At 42.5% G+C, this 25,457-nt stretch overlaps 1 protein-coding gene across 4 annotated transcripts in view; it reads right to left on the bottom strand.

Moving 5' to 3' along the window:
* WDR7 (WD repeat domain 7) overlaps positions 1–25,457 on the bottom strand; it is a 216,620-nt gene that overhangs the window by 50,454 nt on the left and 140,709 nt on the right. For all 4 annotated transcript variants that reach the window (XM_081929554.1, XM_081929553.1, XM_081929556.1 and 1 more), the window contains 4 exons: positions 24,514–24,700; positions 11,373–11,490; positions 8,811–8,960; positions 7,145–7,227 (listed from right to left, as the gene is read on the bottom strand). In XM_081929554.1, coding sequence (XP_081785680.1) covers positions 7,145–7,227; positions 8,811–8,960; positions 11,373–11,490; positions 24,514–24,700 — 538 coding nt within the window. The remainder of the gene's footprint in view (positions 1–7,144; positions 7,228–8,810; positions 8,961–11,372; positions 11,491–24,513; positions 24,701–25,457) is intronic.

The following is a 25,457-nucleotide window of genomic DNA, read 5'->3' on the forward strand; positions in this document are numbered from 1 at the left end:
CAGCACTTAACCATATCTTCCTATTACGTGTGAACTTGAAAACTATGGTTTGTGACTTCAGAATGAACCAGGGATAGCAAGCCCTGATTTAAAGTTGGCTTGATATTCTGGCTTGGTTTGAACCAGGCTGGGTTGGCACAGATTAGAAAGCTATGGTTAAATAATGAATCCTAACTTTGTCAGTCACGTTCACAAAGGAAGAAGCAAAGAGGTTGCAAAGGACCTGCATGCCGCTCAGGAATCTCCCAGCTTATTAAATCAGGATTTCTGGCTTCGTATGAATTCAGTCTGTGTTTCTGTGTGCACAATCCCCTGACAATTTGCAATAGCTGGTGCAGAGGCCTGTTTTTCTGCATCACCACCACTGAGGTCTTGCATGCTGGTATTTTTTTTTACTGGTGTTACTCTATATCAATATTTTTATTTTTGTAAGAAAACAGTATAACTGAAAATGCTTCTTGACAGAATAATGAAGGGAAGGAAATGCGGCTTGCCCAACATCAGACAATCAAGATGGGAAACAGAATCGTTTACAACTACAACAACAAAAATATTAGTAGAGTCAATACAGAAGAATATTCCTCAGAGAACAGGAACAAAAATATTTTTCTAGCTGGTTTCCCAAAATTTCATTCTTACATATATATATTTTTAAAGCTAGTTGACCACTAAATTTATAAGAACTTTTAAAATATAATGCATAAATTAAAAACACACTGTCTTGAGAGTATTTAAAAATATTTGCTACAAACATTCAGATGGTGTGCATGCAATGGTACTAATAATAGATGATCCATTTTCTTTGACATGCTTTTACTGAAATGTGGAATATCTATTTACATATTTGCCACTCTCCATCTTAGGTCTTCTTGAATTATGATAGATTTTATCTCATAATGCCAACTTTCCAGTTATAGACATTCAGAGTAAGTTTATCTTAGCTAATTTTACTTATTCTAAACATGTCTATCTTGGACAAGATTTTATCTTAACATGAATGATTTTGATAGGTTTGATAGATTGCTGATTTGTCATATCAGTAATTGTAGTTAATGCAATTATTTGATTTAAATTATATCTGGAATTGCCAATTACATTGTGAATGCCTGGTCATGTTCAGTCATTGGTGATCTAATTATTGCATTGTAATGGCCAATTGGCTAAGCAATAAATTTGAAATTCATACATCTATACTTAAGAGGTTCCATAGAATTTGTGTTTTGTGAACTGTCACAGTTTCAAAGTTGACATATGATATGACTCTTTGAGAAGGACAGGCCATGGCAAATAAATTCACATAGCAAAGGGCAATGTTTGCACTTGTTTTGAATAATCAACCTCAAGGTGATGTTGGGACACAGGCACTCTTGTTTGCTTAACAGCTATTTTATCTGGAATAAAATAAGCCACGACTCAAGCCATTCTATGGTAATTCTTTCAAGCCATTGTCTATTTTTACAAATAAATAGAGGGGGAAACTAGGCAATGCTTATTTAAAGAGTGAATAAGATTGGATTCCAAATATTTACAATAACCCGAGTGCAACCATAAGTGAACACTTAGGTTCACACTTCTGTACTCCCTCGAGAAGCAGCCTTTTGTTGGCTACAGATGCTGCCAAGTGCTGGCAAGAGGAAATGGGGATGTGCAGAAATCAGTGCACACAGCTAAAGATGCCTAGGGAATCTCACACCGAAATCTCTCTTCTCACCACCCTGTTAAACTGGAGCTCTAAAACAGAGGTCAGAAGGAGGTCTCCATGGTGGTGGGGGGTATGCTGTGGACTTGCATTCTCCCTATCAGACTGGCTGCTGATGCTTTTGTTGACTCTAGGAGATGAGGTTGGGCAGCCTGACCGAACTCAGGTATTGGATCCTGGAGACCTGATCTGAAAGATTCAAGCAATAAGAACTGGGCATATAAGCGGAAACCTGAAGCACACCTTCTGTTACGTTTGATTCACTGTGACCTGAGGCTGAATGGACAGCCTTTTTCATGATGACCTTTAAGGTCAGAATTCCTGGTGTTTTCCCTCTCCTCTGGCTTCCTCTCTGTCACCAAGGGCATTCCAAATCCCCTCACTTCAGTTTCCTAGGAATCGACTTTCTCTCTTCATTGAGTTGCATTTTGTTTCCTGTTTCCTCTCCATCTGCCTCCCCCTCCCTGTCCCAAAACAATTATAGCGCTTGTATTTTTATTTAGTTAATATACAAATCATTTATAAGCCACTTTTAAAAAAACAAAACTCTAAGCCGTGTACAATATTAAAACCATGTCATCAAAACAAAAACACAACATGAAACCAAAGCAACAGTCAAAATAAAAAACCACATGGAACAAATAAACAACAGGAAATTGGGGGGTTCAGAAACATAAATCAAGGTCAGAGCTCAGGGAAAGTCTGGAGAAACCAAGGATGTACTAGAATAAACACCTCCACTGATACTCCATCAATATTGTTACCATTCTTTTCAATGATTCTTCAGCTGTAGCTCCTCACTGAATTTTAATCCCAAATATCAAACAACTACAGTTCAGTGATACCAGTCCTTTTAAAGGAAGACTCATGGTAATGATTGTATTGAAGATTTTGCTGAATTAAGGCCTAAACAAGAGGAGGCCTTGCTACTCCTAACATTTTCAAAATGTCAAAAACTACATTACCCTATGCCTAACACAATTTCTACTACTATTCTATTGTTTCAGCTTGCAGGATCCCTGTCTGGCATTTTAATGGCACATACAGTAGTCAGAATACAAGATTAGCCACAATATCAGAAGATATCAGTCTGAATAAAACACTGTCAATAGATACTGGTTTTGACCCACAGAGTTCTGTGCAACAAATGATTCAAGAAAGCTGATGAAGATGCATATCCCTATATGATTTACGTTACAGATTAAATGGGACATCCCCACTGCTACTTGTGGGAAAGCCGATGTGGATTACATTGGCTGACTGTCCTCTTGATGTGCACTGCAATCCTAAAGCGCAGTTAGATAATGATAGCAATTAATATGAAATATGAGGCTCACCACCACTGAAGCATACATACATGAGTTACAAAAGCAGAGTGAAAATGTAGATGCTACAAATCAGGTCTGCAATGTGCAACTATAAGGTGTAGGCCACAGTTTTAGCAAGGCGCCTAATTTATGCTTGCTCAAATGAGATGCTCGCCCTTATTAAGATCCAGGAATTGAGCTTCCTTGAGTTTAAACTAATTTACTTCTCAATGCGGCTGAACTGCTTTGCAATTTAACTTTTTTTGCTTTGATCCGCAAAAGATGCTCCAGGGCAGCCTTAGTTCTGGTAAACAACATTGCATGGGAATCTTCATTGAACATGAAGTTGACCAGAACAAAGGCAAAGTCTAAAAGATTATTAAAATTTCAAATAAAAGGAGGGGAGAAGATTAGTCTGCAAACCAGTAATTTCTTTGTGTGTGCGGGGTGGAGGTTGGGGAGGGCTACTTGGGAGGGAAGGGGGTTGTCCCTTCCAAGTAGCCCCACCCCACCCCATAACTACTTCTCCAACAGTTTGCCTTCCTCCAGGGCCAACTTGTAATAGAAGAATGGAAGAGGAAAGGCAAATTGTCAGGGTGGCCACAAATATTCGTTGATCTGTGAGTTCTAATATAACAGACGGATCTAATAAATCTGCACGTGAGAGTACCGCTGTATTGATCAAAGCATATTCTCTTTGTTTCTGGATTTTGTACATGGGTGACATTAGGCATCACTGTGAAAGAGACATTTCCTCCATGCATGAAGGAACGCCTTTTCTAAGCCAATACTTTGGATCTGGTCGTTGTGCTGGAGGTGGGAAGGTTTACCAGGATTGGATGAACCCTTTTTGGCTTCACTCAGGCCCAGGAAGTGGATCACAGCTTGCCTGCGTATTTGGCCAATGGCTGGCATGCTGCAATGCCGGTCCCGCCCCTTCGCTTAAAGAAGGTAGATTTCCAGGGGGCGCCCCCCGAAAAGGGGGTGGTAGGCCAAATAAGTTTGGGAACCTCTGGTCTAAAAGATGCTTACTGAGTGATCTGCTTTAGCTGTGGCAGGAACCATGTGTGAAGGAAAAGAGTCTCTAACATCTATGTTTCAACAGAGGGATTGTCATGAGGGGTCTTCTCACAGAGAGAGGGGTCACAAGTAAGTGATGTCTGGGCATGACAGATGGGGAAGGGGATGTCAGGGTCTGCGAGCAGAGGAGCACGTGACCACCAACCTACTTTGAACATGAGGACCATGATAGGTCCCCTCCCCCCCCCAACTCATGCTAACATGAAGACTATAGGTCAGTCAAACACCATGACCCTCAACAGACCTTTGTGGCAGAAAGCAAAAAGGACAGGGAATCTTAACAACAAATCCTATTGGAATGGCTTTTGTTCTTATTGGAGTATTGCCTTTAGTGTTCTTGCCTCCAGCGCCCCTCCCTTGCTGAAAAGAGGACAATAGAATTGTCATTAGTCTCCACACTTTACTTAGGAGACAGCTGTTATCATGGCTTATAATAACAAAAAATAACAGCTCAGCTGGGGGAGGAAATATGCCTTGATATTGTTCGAACTGACAGCACTATATGATCACAACAGGTATGCAATTGAGCATTTAATCAGTATAGCAGGAAGATCATTATCATATTAAAATATTTAGTAAGAGGATCATGTCAAAAGTTTCCACTTGGATTCCTTCCAGAGTTACAAAGCAAAATCATATTAAAAAAAAATCTCTCCCGGTCTGAAAGCTAATCTGTACTGTCATTAGCACAATGCTGTATCATTTTTATAGGAGCCATAATTACGTACAATAAGATATAATACATGCTATTTAACACAATTTAAAAGGCAATGTGTCTCTATTAAACATGCCTCCAGGATAGAGAGTTTTCTCACATTAATTCCAACTTGTCCTTGCCTTTGCATTTCAAGTATGTGATGCAGAGCAGGTTTTCAGTAACGCACCCTATAAGAATTGCCGTTCCTCTTTTTGCTTTCACAGCGTGCTACACTGAAATCACTACCTGTGCTCTTTTATTTAACAGATCTATAACCCACTTTGAAAATTAAAAAAATCTTCCCAAAAGCAGCTTAGAAAATACGCATCAAAATACAGACAATATTAGCCTAATCATCTGCTCTAAAATACTGCTCAAAATCTAGCATTGTCATGAGAAACCTGCATAGCCTAAATATTGTTGCATGGCGCCCCAATCTTTGAGTGGTGTGAGATTCTAGGGGTTCCAGTCGCTTACCCAAGGTTCGTGTTTCCTTTTCGAATGACGGAGGAGAAGAAGAGTTTGGATTTGATATTCCGCTTTATCACTACCCTAAGGAGTCTCAAAGCGGCTAACATTCTCCTTCCTCCCCCACAACAAACACTGTGTGAGGTGAGTGAGGCTGAGAGACTTCAGAGAAGTGTGACTAGCTCAAGGTCACCTAGCAGCTGTATGTGAAGGAGCGGGGAATCGAACCCAGTTCACCAGATTACGAGTCCATTGCTCCTAACCACTACACCACACTGGCTCTCTGTCCACCACACTGTGGTGTCTTCATGATATGTGGTTTATTTACACATATATACAACTTGAGCCTATGATGGAGGGATCCACAGTATTAATGACCCAAGAGGCCTTGTTCCCCCATAGCCACAGCCTTGGATTTAAACAAAAATCAAACATTGCTCTGTCTCTGTCTTTCCAGCTTGCTGCTTTGCTTCTAGCTCTCATTAGTCCAGCCTCTCTTCTCAACTCTGCCTTTTTCTTCTTCTAACTACCTGCCAGTAGAGGGAGGGCCACCCATTTGCTGGCTCATACAAAGTCAATTCCTCTGCTCTCCTTAATGGCCCACCAGTTCACCAGGAAGGTATCTTGGCTATTCCAGGAAGTGACAGGGCTGTTTGAAACTATCAAGGGATAAGGCCTGTCTGATTCTTCCTGCAATTGAGATCCATATCTGAGGGACCACAGCTCGAAAGACTCTGCTCTATGTGCCCAACAGCCTGATAGTCTTGGCAAATGGGTACGTATCAAAACCTCTAAAGCAGATCTTCAGGAGCAATAGAACTTTAACACTGAAGATACACATGGCAGCATGGTTCTTACAAATGGATTTTCACATCAACTCTGGTTGGGCAGCAAACCTGCCCTATGGGCCCTATGGAGATCATAGCATGGGGAGGTGCAGGCTGTATGGCCATGTATTAATGTCTCTTGTGGATGCAATCTTGAAGCCATTGCTTTTCCCCACTTCTGGCACTGTTTTTCTTGAATGTTTTCTACCCTGAAGATGCCAGAGTGAAGATAGAAAAACCTGCTTTTCCCCCCTGCACTCACTCCAATCTGGATTATGCCATGTGGAGGGCATAATAGCCACTGCTACCCAAACCATAAGAACAGGTAGTTGAAAAAGGAGGGCATGGTTTTCTGAAATGATCCTTCACCATGCCCAAAAGTTGTTGGGAATCTGAGGTGAGATACCCACTCAGCGGAAGTTGCCCCTAGTTCCAGTCACCACACAGAGGCAACTTAAGGTCCAAAATAGTTGACTACTGCAGAAGATAAGGCTTCAGTAATACCATTCTGTAGATGGATATATACATACAGCTTGTAGGCTTTGCAGATACAGACACACACATATATACAAGTACAAAGTATTTCTGCTGCTTCAGCAGTTCCAAGATGTAACACAGACTTCAATTCACTTCACAAGACTCACTGACTGACTAATGAACTGACATGCCTTAATCACTTACATAAATGGCACTGGGCTGTTTCCATAGCAACTGGCTTGGCTGACCATGCACCTGTTGACTTATCTCAGACATGGGATGATTTGTGCTCATGAAGGAAATTGACGCCTTCCTCCATGTCCCATTCCTCCAACAAAAGCCGGCACATTATGAGCTATTCCAAAGAACTTTCAACTTAGTACTAACCATGAGCGTCTGTCCATGCTTTTGGTTTAATAGGAGTCAATGTAAATTGATCCAACCCTGTAAGTAATTTTCCTGGGACAGACAATTCATTTGCTTAATGCCAATAAATTATAGTAACAGGAAGGGATAGGAATTATAACAGCTGCAAAATCTGCTCATCACCAGTCTCTGTGCCCACACGTTTTTCAATTTGTGACCCTACCTGCAGATAGCTGGAAAGCACTCTTGAAGTCCTTTTTTCTTGACTAATGAACCTTCAAGACAGTACATGATGATGTCCATAACCTATAAGCAAATTTTAAAACAAATGTTAAGTATACAAAAACAAAAATGTAAGAATTTTTAATACTAAGCGTAGGAAGGGTCAACTGACAAGCCGGAATGTGTGCAGAGGTGGGTGACCAAGATGATTAGGAGTCTGGAAACCAAGCCTTATGAGGAATGGTTGAGGGAGTTGGGGATGTTTAGTCTGGAGAAGAAGAAACTGAGGAGGTATGATGGTCGTCTTCAAATGTCTGAAGGGCTATCACATAAAATATGGAGCAAGCTTGTTTTCTGCTGCTTCAGAGGGCATGACTTGAACTAATGGACAAGAAAAAGAGAGTCCAACTTTTTAAATGGAGCTCAGCTCAACCCCACTACCCACAACACTAGAGTGGGCTGGTCTGGTTGGCAGGATGGCCCCTTTCCTCTTTGGGGAGATAATCTGAAGAAAGACTTTCGCCTGCACAGCTAGTGGGAGGTGCCAACCCAAGCACCATAAATGCCCTCCAGGAATCCCTGCGGAACAATAAAAACCCCCAAACCAAAAATACAGCAGCATATTTTGAAACATCTTTAGAATCAGGAATACCGTCCCTCTTCAGTCTCCCTCTTGCGAAGGCAGTCTCTTGACTCACAAAATACTATGTGTCACACCCAGATTCTGCCTTAGGCAATCATACAAAACCTACTACTCATTCAGCGTCACTCATTCCATTCTACTGCCACACCTCCCCCCAATCACTCCAACATCTCCCACTCAGTCACCAACAACTATAACCAGTCACTCCTTCCACTAAACAAAAGTGAGCTACAAAGCCTGTTTTACCTGCCACCTTCTCCTTGCCCCACTGCATAACCTTTCTGTGGCTTGAGTTCATTGATTATCTTCATCTACTGTCCCCTCTTCTCCACCATCTCTGCTTTCTGCCATCTCCCCTTTTCTTGAGTTGATTCTACTCTGGACACCCCTTACCATCTTCTGAACTAGTTTATGAAGTGTATGCAAAATGACCTGCGTACATTGCTATGGGTAACACAAGGAGGCCAGGTTGAAGAAGCCTCCAGGAAATGACTTGTCCCACCTCTCTAGCTCATTATCTTGTTTTTCCAAACTGTTTGGGGGAACAGTGGTATGTGTTTTGTATCAAGCGCTGTGATGACTGCCAAAGAAACGTGGCTTCTCCAGACTGATGCTAGAAGTACTGCAAGGTGAATGGGCTCACCACGCTATAGCAGTAGTAAGTACAAGTTATCAAGTGGAGTCTTCATGTGATAGGCATACAGCCAACATTAGGCCAGTATTTTGGCTGGGGCTGAATTTTTTGACTGGCTCTTTCCCAACCCCCCATCCAGAGATTGAATCAGGGATCTTTTAAATGCAAAGCATCTTCTCTATCATGAACTACCTCCTCGAAGTGCTTTGCAAAGGCTTTGATTTATTTTACCAGCTGGTGAGCCAATAAAAACGTACTTGTCTTTTCTTCTAAAAAAATAACCAGGTCAAACATAGGCACAAACGCCTTCAGCACCTTGAAAGGCCTGCGCAAATGTCATTGAATTGCCCAACAAGAAACACAAACATGGCTCATAGAAGATGGCCTTACCTCTACAAGGAGATCCACAACATCCATAGGCATTTTTTCAATAAGTATTTCAATAACTCTCAGAATTTCTCCTTTGGCCCGAGCCAACGTACTGGTATGAATATTCTGCTGAGACTGAGTATTTGCTTGGAGAGCGGTGTGCCTGTGCACCTGTAAAAAACAGTAGGATTGTTAGGGATGCTTACATTCAAAATTTTCCCTGGATTTTTGGCTTCCACATTGCTGGTCCTTGTGTGCTAAAGGGCACCAATGTCTTCCCTTTTTGATATCCATCCTTGGCCCTGCCTGCTACTCACGGGGCATTTGCTGAAGTCTTCAGTTTGTCTCTCTCTTGCAGGTTAGCAAGGCACATAGATCTAAAACACTATGCAATAAGAAATCTCAATGAGATTGCATGTGCTTTAATTCAGTGAATCCCCACATGCACTAAGGACTGCTGGTAGCTGGGGGAGAGGGGACGGGGGGAATGATCTAGAAGCCATGGCAAACACAGTATTCTCTAATTCAGTAACTATATCTCTCTCTATAAAACTATCGGAGTTAAAATGGAAAGCAGGCGTAACAGAACGAAGGACAGAGTCATCCCACTGAACACTAATGAAAGAGAATGGGGATGAAGAACATCTGCTCATATTTGTAGATTATATGTATTATGTCTATGAAACTCAAGCAATTAATACATTTAACCCTTTCTGCTGGATTCTCACTTTATTTCCTGGCAATAAAGTCACAGCTATGTTTACTAGCACAGGACTTTAGTGATTTTCTTTCTTAAAGAAAAAAGTACTAGGAAAGCTCTAATTGGTAGTGATTATTTCTCCTAAGTGCTCATAATGAGTATCAGTGGGTTCTTCCTTATGACTTCCTCCTTTGCAAAGTACATGGGGCGAATGAGGATGTTCACAATGCTAACAGTCCTGACTCTGGATAAACTGATCAGGAATAAGTCTCATGCTTGGTGCATAATTGGCAACCAGGTCAAAATGACAGCTCGCAACTCAGGATGAATTCTCAAGCTGAGTCAGTATGGATTAGTAAACACTGTACTTTTACGTGTATAAGACTACCTTTTTTTTTTTACTGTAAAATAATGTTCAAAATCAGGGCTCGTCTTGTACACGGATAGTGCAGAGGGGGGACAGGCAAATGGTTGCAGCCGTGTGCAGGAGGTTGTCAGCGGCGATTGGGTGTGTGATTGGTAGCTGCGGCAAGGGCTGCTTTGGATTGGCTGCTGCTGTGGCAACTGTGTTGGTGATTGGTGGCTGCGGCAAGGGCTGCTTTGGATTGGCTGCTACTTCGTTCAATGGATTGGTGATTGGTGGCTGTGGCAAGGGCTGCTGTGCATTGGCTTCCACTGCATCAATTGTGCTTGCGCTTGCCAACTATTGGTGGCTACCGGGCAGACGCTTTGTCACGTCTGGTGAGCTCCACAACTCTGGGCCATCTCCCCCATTTTATCAAATTGGAGTCCCCCAAAATATACATGGGGGCATCTTGTAGACGGAAAAATACAGTACTTTGCGTGTGCTGGCAAGCTTTCTCACACAGACAGGGTGGCTCTGAGAATATGTACAGAGGGACAATGAGCAATGGAGTGGCAAATGCCACTGGGAAGGTAGTGTGCTGGGAAGGAGAATGGCCAATAGGGACATTCCTCCTTCTTTTTTATTGAAAGTTTTCAACAGAAAATACAATAAAAGTCAAACCAGTCTAAAAACAAAGAAAAACAAAAAACCAAAATAAGATGAAAGAAAAATCAAGAAACAGAGAGACAGAAAAGATAAAGAAGGAAGAAAAAGAATATATACAAAGGGCCTTCATCCCATTTATATCATATCCTTCATCCATACTCAGAAAGGTAGACCCTCGCAGCTCCCACCTGAGAGCCTGTTTCTTCTTAATAGGGACTTGTCTTCTAAGGCTTTGACCCAAGCAAGGGATGGCGGGGGACGGGGGACGCGACTTTCCATTCCAACTGCAGTTGGGGGGCCCCTAAAGCATCCTCCCCCCTGCATGACACCTGCAAGTAAAAAATGCCTCCCCCCACATTTCCACCAGTGCAGGGTGGGGAAGTAGATATGAAACTGCATGCTATGCACTAAGCAAATGTCTAGTTTGGCTCTAAGTCACAGTGCAGTGTTACAAAGCAATGATTAAATATATGACAGTGTTCTGTTTCTGAGTACAGTTGACAATATTGTCATCAGCTCAGAGCCCGAGGCCCAAATAAATATACACATGAAATTACTCTGCAGATGACTTTATGGATTTGGAGCCTGGCTGAAGGACTGTCTGGTTGTTTTCCACCCCTCTTTATACACATATATAATGTGTGTGTCCAAAACACGCACATGCAAAAACCCGTGTACATATTGCACTTGTATGCCAGTACACACAATAAAATATACTAACACTATATATATATATATATATATATATATATATATATATATATATATATATATATGGTGAATGCCCAGATGTTTCTTGTTGTTAAACAAGGAAGCGATTGTTCCTTCTGAAGTGGAGCACAGCGAGCCCTGGAAAAGTTCTTTTGCTCACCTCCTTGGCAATAGTTGTTATGAAGGCGGGTGGTCTGGCCGTGGCAATGAGCGAGAGAGCGTGTCGTGCCGAGCGGGCGGAGTCAGCTGCTGGACTCAGAGGCAGCCCCATTGTGATGCTAATCAGAGATCAGACAAAGAGAGAAGGGAGGGGGCAAAAGAGGAAGAAAAGAAGCATTAGAAATATAGAGTGAAAAGATTAGACACAGCTTATAATGTCAGTTCAAGGTCAACGGGAGCACTCAAACAGTTAGAATATAATGGACTTCCAACAATGAGGCGTGATTAGGAGTCAGGGTGTTCGAGCATCTAATACAAAATCAAATAATTAACCGTGAAGATTGAAAACAGTATGTGCATCTGTCCAAAGTGTTAAAAAGGCCTTGTTAACAAATTATCTAGCCCTAGTACTGAATACATATCAAGAACCCGGGCCAACACAAATGTACAGTGTCATGCAAAAGAACTGTACAGTTTTATTTCTTGGCAAAAGTTTTAGAGGCAACACGCACATCGCTCTGCAACGATTACTATTGCAATCAGCCAAGTACAGTTGGTGTCTCTCTCCCCGCCGCCCTGCCCTGTCTTATCCCGGCTGACAGGGCCAAAGAGCCCTGGAAATACTGACTTCCATTTCCATTTGGGCTTGCTGCATTAAATCAGCTTCTTCCAAACTTCAGTCATTCCAAAAGCAGACCAGCGACCACCAAAAACATGGTGTTCAGGTGTGGATTTTTTTTAAAGAATATTTATTAAAGTTTTCAATAGTAATACAATAAAAATCGAAAAGAAAAAAGAAAAAAATAACAAAAATACAAAAATGAAAATAATTAAAAACACACAGTTTCCATTACTTATTTTCCATTAACTTATTTCCCAGACCTCCTCGTACCTCCCTTTTTTGTATTCCAATTCAAATTGTTAGTTCAACAAATCCTTATCAATAAATTTTAACCTATTTCTAAACCTTTTTTTCCATATTCTCTTAAAGCATTACAGCTGGAAACCACTTAATTTCTATCCGACATCATTCTAACATTCATTAATTTTGCAATATTTCTGTAAATAGTCTTTAAATTTCTTCCAATCTTCTTCCGCCGACTCTTCTCCCTGGTCTCGGATTCTGCCAGTCATTTCTGCCAATCCCATATAGTCCATCACCTTCATCTGCCATTCTTCCAGAGTGGGTAGATCCTGTGTCTTCCAGTACTTTGCAATGAGTGTGGAAATTCTTACATTGCTCTGGACAAAATTTATTCAAACAGAAAATATCTGGTTGTTTGTTGCCAACAACACCACTGACTTTAGGATACTGGAAAGTTGGCCAACAACTGCAAAAAGATCCTTCCTGCTAGTCTCACTGTTGGGCATTTGTAAACACCTCAACTGGGCTTGATGTATGGCTAACTCCTAGACATTTGAAAATATAGTTAATGGGTGTAGTAACCTGGAGAGCCAGCTCTGAGTAAGATATTTGGAACAGTTAAAGTTAAGTATCAGCTTTCTTCATCCTCAGTATAGCACTTAACAATATTTCTCAACCTAAATCTATGTGGAATAGAGAGCAATGTAGAGAAAACAGGAGCCAACTCCTGGGGGCTCTGGCCCCCACAATAAAATATTTGAGGGGGCTGGGCCCCCACAAAGTTGATAGGCATTCCCATTAAAATGGTATGTGTGATCGACTATGTGGGGTGGTGTTTACCTGGCCCCCACAATATTTTATTCAAGTTGACACCCCTGACAGAGCGGGAGAACACAAACCTAAGCCAATTGTGGTTTGATACAGGGTACTTTGCAGTTTTGGTAGGCTCCCTTGTCAAGGGGGGGAGATAATCTCCGTTTGGGAATTTCTGCTTTATCTATGTAATATTTGTAAAACTACCTGGACTCCATTAAGTAACTAGTACTTTATTATCTGCTGACAAGCAGATACTATATAATACAATGAAACAGGCCCAGTTAATGGCCTGGCCATCATGAGCAGGGCTCCGACTTGCATACTCGCTGCTTCCATTACACCAATTTTCCCTTGCTGCCACTGGATAAACTTGCAAAATGTTGTACTTATGAACCTTCTGAGTGCAGCCCTGGAAAGAGCCAGCTGTATTAAAAAGGTAACATGCAAAGTCCTAAGAATTTCTGTCCTAAGAAAGATCTGTATGTGTTTCTGCCAACAGCACTCTCCCTCCTCCTGTTGAGCAAAGCATGGATCCCCCCCCCGAAAAGCAACAGGCTCCTTGTTAATTCATTAATGACACTCTGTAGTGTTAGTATGTGGCCAGAGATTAACCTCTTCCTATAGCTGGGCCAGCTGGTCTGTCAGACCAAGAAATGTGCATGAAGGAACAGGCACACTGCACCAAGTCAGAAGACCAAAATAGAGGCAGATGCAAAGCTAAGATGGGCAAGGAAGAGCCAGACTGGTCCCAGTGCTTAATATTTTATTGAGGAGTTTACTCTTCCACATCATTAACACTACGAGGGGGGCTGCCTACCACTCCCACCTACACACAGATTGCTGTTATGCAAGAAGCCATATTTATAAAATGCTATGGGTGTTATAAAATGGTATGGTGCTGGAGGAGACTTTTGAGAGTCCCATGGACTGCAAGAAGATCAAACCTCTCCATACTGAAGGAAATCAACCCTGAGTGCTCACTGGAAGGACAGATTGTGAAGCTGAGGCTCCAGTACTTTGGCCACCTCATGAGAAGAGAAGACTCCCTGGAGAAGACCCTGATGTTGGGAAAGATGGAGGGCACAAGGAGAAGGGGACGGCAGAGGACGAGATGGTTGGATAGTGTTTTCGAGGTTACCAGCATGAGTTTGACCAAACTGCGGGAGGCAGTGGAGGACAGAGGTGCCTGGCGTTCTCTGGTCCATGGGGTCACGAAGAGTCGGACACGACTAAACGACTAAACAACAACAATGGGTGTTACTGCTAGGTTGGCAGGAGCAGGGACCGAGCAACGGGAGCTCACCCCGTTGCGGGGATTCGAACCACTGACCTTCTGATCGGCAAGTCCTAGGCTCTGTGGTTTAACCCACAGCGCCACCCACGTCCTTTACCTTTATGGGTGTTACTGTTAAAAGAAATCTGTAGCATAAATAGGATGTTGATTGGGGAGGGACTTGGCCAAAGCTTGGTGCGACAGGACACGCATTGCAAAAGATCTTAGGTTCAGTTTTTTTGAATCTCCAGCTATGAAGACCAGGCAGCAAGTATGAGAACCTTCTCTGCTGGAGACTCTGGAGAGCCACTTCTGGTTATAGTAGACTATTGTGGGCTGGATGGATAAAACAGCTCCCTATGTTTCTATGATATTGCTATTGGTGTTAATGCTATGATACTAGAACACTCAATTCCATAATATCTAACAGTTACAAAGATATTAGAATGCTTCACCATATAGAATAACTAAGAAAAGGGTGGTATCCAATGCATTCGTTCCTTTAGCACAAGGATTTCCACTTGTGCAATGGAGCCACCCTTCTCACCATGAAGCCTCCCCCAGATCTGTCCCAGAACAGATTTAAGGTGTGTAGGAAGAGGAGAGGGAAGGGAAGGTCCATTGAACAGCCAAAATTCCTTGTGCTGATTGAATGAATGAGTTAGCTGAATACTGAAGATATTTAATGAAGAGGAAGAGAATGTTCCAGTTTAGATATTCAGCATATTCCCCTAACACGCATGCAACCCTCTTTTTTTTCTTTTGTAAGAGTAAACTTTTAACAGCTCTGGAGTGAACTGGACCTTGCTTTAATTGTCAAGCCTATAGAGCAGAGCTTTCCAAACTGTGTGTCACGACACAACAGTGTGTTGGCTGCAGTGATTAGGTGTGTCGCGAGAACGCTCCCCATGCTCCTCCTGGACTGGAAAGGGGTCAGTTTAACCTCTGGTTTGAAAGTAAAACTGAATTACTGTGTCACGAAATGATGCGTGTCTATAAAGTGTGTCACCAACATGAAAAGTTCGGAAAGCTCTACTACAGAGCATGGGTGGCAAACCTGTGGCCCAACAGATGTTGCTGTACTACAACTCCTAGGATCCCTGACCATTGGCTGTGTAAGCTGGGGCTGATGAGAGTTGAGTCCAGCAATACCACAGGTTCCTCACGCCTGCAACAGAGCACTTGGTCAGCTCGTGATTCAGATCCACAAGTGAGACACACCCTGATGTAAGAGAGATCACACCAGTGATGCCAGCACCATTTAAAGAAAGTGTGATGGCCTGGGAATCCGATTCAGAGGCTGAACCGGAGGAATCTCAGCCTGCACAGGAGTCCCCGCCTCCAGGGCCGGCTGAACTGGGGCAGGGCCTTGATTCTGAAGCACCTGCACCTGTGCCGGATCCTCAGGAGCAGGCACCAGGTGAATCCACTCTGGCTCCGGAGGTGGTTGAGGACTCAGTGCCTACAGGTGAGTCTCCGCCTGGGTCCAGTAACCCTTCAGCCTCTCCTGAACTGCAGAGGCTCAGGGCAGAGAGGCGAAGGGAACTGGTTTCTCCCAGAAGGAGTGCTCGCCTTAAGGCCAGGAGAGGCAGGGGGCCGGGACTGCCCCTGGCCTCAGAGAAGCTAAAGGCCAGTCAACCCGGTCCCAGGTTGCGGGAGCAACGTCGTTGAAGAACGGTTTCGGCCAGCATCTAGTCCTGTTTCCCCCAGAGTTCCTGTCGTTGCCCGGCGTCTCGCTGTGTACCCCACTTCACCCGAGGAGGATTGTCTGCCGACCCTCAACTCAGGTCCTGGACCTCGCCCCACGGTAACCTCCCCCCTGGACCAGCACAGAAAGGATTGTATAGAAAGAAATAAAAAGCAGAGGAGTGGTGTCGAAATGCAAAAAATAGCCGGGGTTCCTTTATTGTTGCAAAGAATATAGCAGGCACAATTTCTCAGTTCTTCAGGGTGAGCTGCCGCCACCAAACTCCCTTTTGTACAACCATTATTTGTCTTTCAATGGAACATTTCCTAGCACTGAAAAAGCAAGACAGAAGATGGATAAATACATGCCAAATAATTCAAATGTGTCCCATATTGTAGGCTTAGGTTGACGAGTTCCGAGTGGGTTGGGAACTTCTGCTGAGGAGTATAGCACAGTCGAGCTTCCATAACAACATAGAAGAATAACCTTCCAAGAGGAAGTGGATGCCGGTTTTTGATGCCTCCACATCAAAGGAAGGGGTGGAGGCTACTGCAATGAGCACTTTGTAGCTTTAAGACACCCTGCTAAAATGCCTGCCTTTGCACAGGTCCTGAAAGCACTGCACTGGCTGCTAGTGAGCTATCAGGACCAATTCAAGGTGTTAGCACTAGTATAAGGTAAAGGTAAAGGGACCCCTGACCGTTAGGTCCAGTCATGGCCGACTCTGGGGTTGTGGTGCTCATCTCGCTTTACTGGCCGAGGGAGCCGGCGTACAGCTTCCGAGTCATGTGGCCAGCATGACTAAGCCGCTTCTGGTGAACCAGAGCAACTGCTAGGTTGGCAGGAGCAGGGACCGCGCAGCGGGAGCTCACCCCGTCATGAGGATTCGAACTGCCGATCTTCTGATTGGCAAGCCGTAGGCTCTGTGGTTAACCCACAACGGCACCCACGTCCCAGCACTACTATATAAAGCCCTAAATCAGGCATAGGCAAAGTCCGGTTCTCCAGATGCTTTGGAACTACAATTCCCATCATCCCTGATCACTGGTCCTGTTAGCTAAGGATGATGGGAGTTGTGGTCCCAAAACATCTGGAGGGCCGGAGTTTGCCTATGCCTGCCCTAAATGGTTTGGAACCTGAATACCGAAAAGAGCATTGCCCCCAATATCGACTACCCAGACCCTACAATCTGCAGGTGTGACAGGGTATTTTCAGTGGTGGCTCCCAGTTTTTCAAATGCCATCCCTATTCAGGTGTGTCTGTCGACATCAGGGCTCACTTTAAGGAGAAATCCGAAAACATTCCTATTTCCCTAGAAATTTTGGTGGGCGAGAAACTCTGTTTGTTGCAACTCTAAGATCCCTGGGCGGAGTAATGGTTTTAATTGTAACTTTTTTCGAGAATGTTTTTAAATGCAATTGTTTTTGGACTGTTTGGCACCCTAGGGTGGGACATAAAGTCAGCAAATAGATAGATAGATAGATAGATAGATAGATAGATAGATGATAGATAGATAGATAGATAGATAGATGATAGATGATAGATATATAGATAGATAGATGATATAGTTAAATGGCATGTGTTGTCCTCTGCCCCAGCTCAATCAATGAAGCTATAATCTCAACCTTTAACTTATTAGTATTTTCACACTGAAGTCCCCCCCCTCATTGCAACCAATATAGTTAACAAGTAGGTTACAGTACTTCAAGGGCACAAAGGTGGGGATTTTGGGGGACGGGGGATTCTTTCTTTTTAGTTGAAAAATATGAAAACAACTAAGACTTAGAAACACTATGGCCAAAAGGGTTTTCATAAGGTCACTTCAAGATGATAAAAGGGTAGAAACATTCCTTTTAACCACCCTAAAAAACCACCCAGTGGCACAACCCAAAGCATATACACATTTGTCTCAACACACAAGATACTTAATTTGTAAACAACTTGTTCATAAGTATGTAAACACTTGTGAATTTAAAAGAATAACTCCAGTTCATATATTTCTGATGCTAGCAATTCAGAGGCACAAAGGCTGTAGCCCCACTTACCCAGGAGTAAGCCCCCTGACCTCAATACAGCTTATTTCTGAATACACGTGTAGGATGGCGCCATAACAGGCACAAACATTTTATTGCTGGGCAACGGGGTTGTATAACTTTCTGTTTATTACGAGGAAATCACTAATTTCTCTCCCCCCCCCAAAAAAATAATCAACTCAGAAGGACAAACGAGCCCTTCATGAATTTCTTGGGTAGAAGATATCTAAGCCTTGGTATCTGATGTTCATATCCTGCAATCTCTCCACTGGCTCCCAGGTTCTCACTCACAATCAGATATATTTTTCCTTATATATATTTTTTGTACGACCGGAGTCTATATGTTGCTTGCCATCATCGATTAATGCAGCCTGAAGATAGAAAGGGCTCTCACTGCCACCAAGGTCTGCTTCGATGCAATTTCCGTCAAAATGGATGGGAGCTATGCAGGAACGGTACTGATAAATTGCACCCCCTCAAAAAAACACAAAAAACCCACCACTTAAAAAAAAACCAAATTAAAAGCCGGTGCTTAATTATACAAAAGTGTGCAAGAACAAACTGTACAGAGTAATCTGAATCAAACTGCAGCTTATAATTCAAAGGAGGAAAATTATGGGCAACAAAGATCCCTACAGATGTCCAAGCCTAGAAATCAAAGCCTAATTAATGCTAGAAAAATACTCTTAATCCTCTTGTGCAGTTCCACTCAACATATCTTGCACAGTCTAATCTCTCTCTTTTTTTCGGGGTGTGTGGGGGGGGGAGGGAGGTGAGAGGCACAAGATGGCAGGGGGAGCGAGATGGGTTTAGACCTCGCGCAGGAGAAAATTCAAAGCTCGGCAGAATACTGCAGCTTCGGCGATGTGTTTTATTCAGTGTGCACGCACACACAGATGCGCACCGAACACACAAAAAGATAAACACCGCGTGTGTTTTTCTTTGTCAATAAATGCGGAGTGGTTTCCCCCCTTCCCCCCCACCCCCTCGGAACCACACGCTCGACATAAAAGCTCCTTTATAAACCATGCTTAACATCACAGACAGAAGCGAGGCAGCTGTGCGCTCTTATTGTTGTGCACGGTAAATCAGGCACAAAAAAGGGGCAGCTCAGCAGGGCACCGGGAGGGTAAGATGCGCACTTAACCCCCTGCACACTTTGTTGCTCCATTTCTTTCCATCTTAAGTCCTTCTGCAAGCCAGTACTGTACCTGTCACGGATGTAACAGGCCGTTTTCAATCTAAATCTTGTTATGGATTAATAAGCAAACACTTTCTCGCTTATTATGCAATTTATCATGATGAAAATTGCATTGGTCTCCTCAAGGCTACATGCTGATACATTCATTTATTCAGCAGCTCTGTATACAGGGAGCAATACTAATCTTTATGACAGCTAGAGATGCGCTAGGAAGCTGAAAATAGAATCCTTAATAATAATAATAACAACAATAACAACAGCAAAAACTATAAATGGTCTTCATGAAAGCTGTATTTAAAGATACAGACAGAAACATACCTACTCCCCAAAGAGACAAGAAGATTTTACTTAAAACATTTCAAGCTGGTACCAGCACTTTATATCCATTACCTCTTTCACTTTGCCAGAAAACGCACTGAAAAGGTTGCTCTGAATATTCATCTCTGCACTATGTACACAAAAAGTCCAAGTCATTTGATGACTCAGAATGATGACTTGGGATATTCATATAAGGCAAGCAATTGTGCAGGTCTGTTTCGTTGACATGGTAATCTACCTCAATCACATGATATTGAACAGGATTTTTATATAAAGAAAAACTTAATGCAAGGAAAGTGTAGGTATTACTATTCTAACAGTAATATAATTAAAGAATTGAAGAAAAATTGTTGATTTCAAAATGATAGGAGAGATGTTGTGCATATGTGTGTGTTTGTTTGTTTGTTTGTTTGTGTGTGTGTGTGTAAAAAGAAACAGTTTAATGTAAACACAGTACCAAGTGCATGGAAGGATCAGAATTAAACCTTATATCTTTCACATTCATATAAATGACTTTTTAATAGAATGTGTAATAACAGTTTATTCCTGTTCAAAAGATGAAATTAAAGGCTTTTTGTGCAGTGATAATCTAAATTTAAAAGAAAAAGAAACAGCTAAATCGTTGAAACATTGAAACCAGCTGGAATTACTGGAGACTTATTGAAGGATTCTACACATATGCTATAGAGTAAGTACTATCAGTTGTGTATGCTGCAAAACGATTCTGTGGGGTACACAAAGAAATCCCGATTTCTACCATGGCACATCTAAATTTCTTTTCATGGCAAGCTGCAGTGCCAAGGCTGCAGGCAGAAATGCAGTTTTTTCAATCTTCTTCTTTTTGCCTGTTATCTGCTCTATAAATAATTAAAATGAATGCATGGAAAATTCATCAGCAGTATGAGAGGGGGAAAGTATACTGAGAGCTTGAGAGAAAACTGTGCAACTGTCGTTCTCATACGTGCAAGAGTGTGTTGTGTTGTCTCATCCATGACATTTATATTCTCAGATGCTTGAACATGCCTCAGAATATAATTTTTGAGCTAGGAGTGCACAGATCAAAACACATTCTTGTCACAGAGATGACTTTATTGTCTTTTTCTTTAGGCAAGGCACATGAATTGCTAACATTGCAGCAGAACTAGAGGGTAATACCGGATTGTTCTTTTCCCCAACCAAAATATAGTCTGCTACTTAACTTCTGTTTTTAAAATGATTTCTGCTTTTAGCAAGTTCTTTTTTAAAAATTATGTGGTTTATGTATTATACATCATTATTTATTGTATTATTTCTGTTTTTGTAAGCTGCTCTGAGTACTCACCAAGCAGAAGACAGAGGGTAGAGGCATTAAATATTCTTAATAGTAATACTAATAAAAATATTGCTATCAGAAAGAATGGTGACATTGTGCTACAAGCATCAAACAAAGGGATTAAAGAAAAAGTTTGCTGAACAGACTTTGCATCGGAAGCAAAAATTAACAAATGGTCAGCTCTGAACAAAGTTTTCTTATAATTTTTAAATAGCAAGGAGCAATAGTAGGCTTACACCTACATGTTGTTATAGTTTGTGATTTTGGAACACTTTGGTTCTATTAAGTGGCATAAATCTATTTGTGTCTAGAGATCTGGCATGTTCTGCTTTAGTTGCTTATAAAAATCAAGGCAACTAAATCAAAGTTTGTAAGTTAAAATGATTAACCAAGTATATACTGGAATGAAATGTAATTTTTTAAAATGCAAGTCTGTAGTTTGTTGTCATTTTTGTTGTTGTTGTTCTGGCCTTCTGCCTAGAATAACAAGAATTGCCTGGCAAACTTATGTTGTGCTAGGGAAGAAGTGAACACCCAAATGTGTTGATTTTTTTCAAGTTAAAGTACAATTTTAACTGGCCAACAAAACAGTAATCAGAGATCGTGCTTTTTCATCACGGAGGATGTGAGAGGAAGAGCAATTATCAACGCTTTTTACAAAAGCAGGCATGTATCTATATAAGAGAATACAATCCTGTCCAATAGTGCAGGAAAATGTCCCTGTGGGTTTTAAGAGGCAGCTGAAAGCAGCTATGAATTAAAGCACTTGACCATCCTAATAGCTGAACAATATTTTTATATTTCATCCTACAAGGAAAGGTTGTGCTCACAATGAAAACACCCACTGCCGCTATATTCCCACCTCCCTTTTTTTTTTTTAAAAAAAAGTACATGGTTATATTGATTGCCTTTACTCCAAGGATTTATCAGATACATCTGTTTGTAAGATATAACTTGTTCACATATTTCCATGAAATAAACAAGTCTTAAGCAATGAAACTCAAAACATTTATACAGATGATCCGATATCATTTTAATTGACTGCATTTTCTATCTATTTGAACTGAAGAATTTGAGATTGAGCACAGCGTACATTTTAGGAATTTCCCCCACATCTATCTATCTATCTATCTATCTATCTATCTATCTATCTATCTATCTATCCATCTATCTATCATCTATCTATCATCTATCTATCTATCTATCTATCTATCTATCTATCTATCTATCTATATCTATCATCTGTCTATAGAAAAAGGTTGCCTTGAAATATTTTTTACCTAGGCAAGGAAAAAACAAAACAAAAGCCACACACCCAAGAAGATTGCAAGCATATATATATATATATATATATATATATATATATATATATATATATATATATATATATGGCATTAAAGGTAAAGGTAAAGGTACCCCTGCCCGTACGGGCCAGTCTTGACAGACTCTGGGGTTGTGCGCCCATCTCACTTAAGAGGCCAGGGGCCAGCGCTGTCCGGAGACACTTCCGGGTCACATGGCCAGTGTGACATCGCTGCTCTGGCGAGCCAGAGCTGCACACGGAAACGCCGTTTACCTTCCCGCTGGTAAGCGGTCCCTATTTATCTACTTGCACCCGGAGGTGCTTTCGAACTGCTAGGTTGGCAGGCGCTGGGACCGAGCAGCGGGAGCGCACCCCGCAGCAGGGATTCGAACCGCCGACCTTTCGATCAGCAAGTCCTAGGCGCTGAGGCTTTAACCCACAGCGCCACCTGTGTCCCCATATATGGCATTACTATACTTTAAAAACTACAGCAGGTGGATCCCCCTTTCCTAAAGTAATCTGGATACATAAAATAATAATCAAAACCTTGCTTTTGTTTTAGTTTTTAGAAAATATGGTGTACTTTTTAAAGGAAGTCATAAAAAGTACACCAAGTCATTTCCTTCAACCTGCACAACAAGGCCGAATTATCAGTTTTAGAACTGCTGCATGGAACTAGCTATTCATATTTATTTACTGTAATATTACGCTTGCCAGTCTGCCCTAGTACTAAATTAAAAGAGGAAGAGAGAATACAACCCTCTTCATGCATCTTACATGCGTGGAGAGGGCATGCACATGACGCGAGTGGGATCCGGCCCACTAGCAATGCTCTTTTGATATCAATGCACACACCAGCTGCATTCCCTGCTGGCCATGGATTCACTCCAATATGAATGCGGACAGAAGCCCTGGACAATCAACGTTGCTGTTCACACCGAAGAAACCACACATGCGTACAGATGTAGATGTGCAAGGCAAATGTGTGGCGGGCATGGGGCACGACTGGTGTGCACATGGGTGCGTGATTGTGACTGCATACCTAGCAGTCACAATCCAGCTTGGTCTCCCACATGTATCCTCTTCAAGTACTTGCCTGAAGAGGACTTTTGTCTTAGCGTAAGCAGATTGATTGGAGATTAACGAAAAGGCAAGGAAGCCTATACATGAATAAAAAGCATTGATTCTTTCCCATTTTACACGTAGTATGGAGCCATATTTGAAAGATGGGTGTCGGGTTTCGTAAGAGATCACACTAGATCACACCTAATACGTCGAAAGTGCACAACAAAACATACTAATTTTGAACATGTGTTTGAACCATAAAAAGAGCAGGAGCTTTGATGTTGCCCATCAACAATGGGCACCACCTGGTCACTAGATGGGGCAGGCACACAAGGCCCCGGTGTCTTCCCCACTATGCTGAGACATAAGGTATTCCTATTAAAATCCTAATAATTGTTGCTAAATTTGCACCTATACATCAAGGGCCTGGAAACCAAGTCCTGTGAGGAACGGTTGATGGAACTTGGAAGTTTAGCCTGGAAAAGAGGAGATATGGTAGCCATCGACAAATATCTAAAGGGCTGTTGCATGGAAGATGGAGTAAGCCAGGGTGAGAGCCAGTGTGGTGTAGTGGTTAAGAGCGATGGACTCGTAATCTGGTGAACTGGGTTCACGTCTCCGCTCCTCCACATGCAGCTGCTGGGTGACCTTGGGCCAGTCACACTTCTCTGAAGTCTCTCAGCCCCACTCACCTCACAGAGTGTTTGTTGTGGGGGAGGAAGTGAAAGGAGAATGTCAGCCGCTTTGAGACTCCTTCGGGTAGTGATAAAGCGGGATATCAAAGCCAAACTATTCTTCTTCTCCTGCTCTGAAAGCTAGGACCTGAACCAATAGCTTCAAGTTACTGGAAAGGAGATTCCAACTGAACAATAAGAGTGGTTGGACAGTTGGAACAGTTTGCCTCGGGAGATTGTGAACTTTCCTTCCTTGGGAGGTTTTTAAGCAGAGGTTGGGTGGCTACCTGTCATGGATGCTTCCGTTGAGATTCCTGCATTGCAGGGAGTTGGGACTAGTTGGTGCTCAGGACCCCTTCCAACTATACAATTCTATATAAATTACCATATGCTGATTTTATGCAAATTGCTACCCTCTTTTTTGTGTGTGAGTCTGTGTATGTGTGAATCAAACCCACTTTTCTGGCAATGTGTAACTGGCCCCCCTAGACCTTGGTGTTATTGGATATCTCAACCAAAACCACGTGAAACGAAACCAGTTACTACTACCACCTCACCACCCGACAGGCCCCAAATTATTGGGTGAAGTACATACTTTGCAAGTTGCTTCTCAGCGTCAGCACAGAGCTCCAAGAGGCCCATCAGCACTGCAGAGACATCCATATAAGGCTCCCATACCGTAAACCCTCGTCCTATGAGATCAATGGCAGTTCTTCTGATGGTGCTGTGTGGCGGAAGTTTTGGGCTGGGAGGCTGCAGCAGAAGATACGTCAAAGCCTTGCCTGCCACACAAGAAACATTAGAAAGCCAGAGTCAGGAAAAAGAGATCAAACACAGATTACTATGATCGAGAGAGGCCCACCCCCAAGAGATCTACAATTCCCAGAGTCTTCTGGGAAGAGGGATTGACCATTAAACCATTCTGGGAATTGCAGCTTAACAACTTTCAGCATCCTTAACAATCTACAGTTCCCAGGACTCTTTGGAGAAGGCCACGACTGTTTAAGGCAGCATGACAGTGGTTTTGAGGTATTGTGTGGACGGGGGAAATTACAAATCTTACGGATTCTGGTAAGAAATGCATTTCTGAGCATGTTCAAGATGGCCAACCCTTAAGGATGAATCAGGTAAGCACTCTCCTGTTCCCAGCAATCTCTCACCACCAGCTCCAACCCACCTCAGAAGGGTGTGTGTGTCAATGGGGGGTGAGGAGAGGCAGAGGGAAGACGGGGGCAAATTCCTTGAGGTTTACTTTTCCCAAGCCCCCTCTTTCCCCAAACAAGCAACTCCACCCTAAAATCACATACTCTGGAAGACCTGTGTTCTTGAGAATATCCGGTGAACGGTTGGAAAAACTAAAGATGAGGTGAGGGAAGGAACCTGTTGCTTGGTCGCCCAACACTATTCAAAACCCAGCTTTAAAACAAGCAAACGAAACAGACAAAACAGCTCTTGCCGTAATGTCTGCTGCTTTTTAATCAGCTTTCAACGCAGCGGTGGAGGAAGGGGGAGAAGGCAAGACTTTAATGAGAATACATG

Source organism: Podarcis melisellensis, assembly GCF_964234715.1.
Source record: "Podarcis melisellensis genome assembly, chromosome: 11".
NCBI classification, from domain to species: Eukaryota; Metazoa; Chordata; class Lepidosauria; order Squamata; family Lacertidae; genus Podarcis; species Podarcis melisellensis.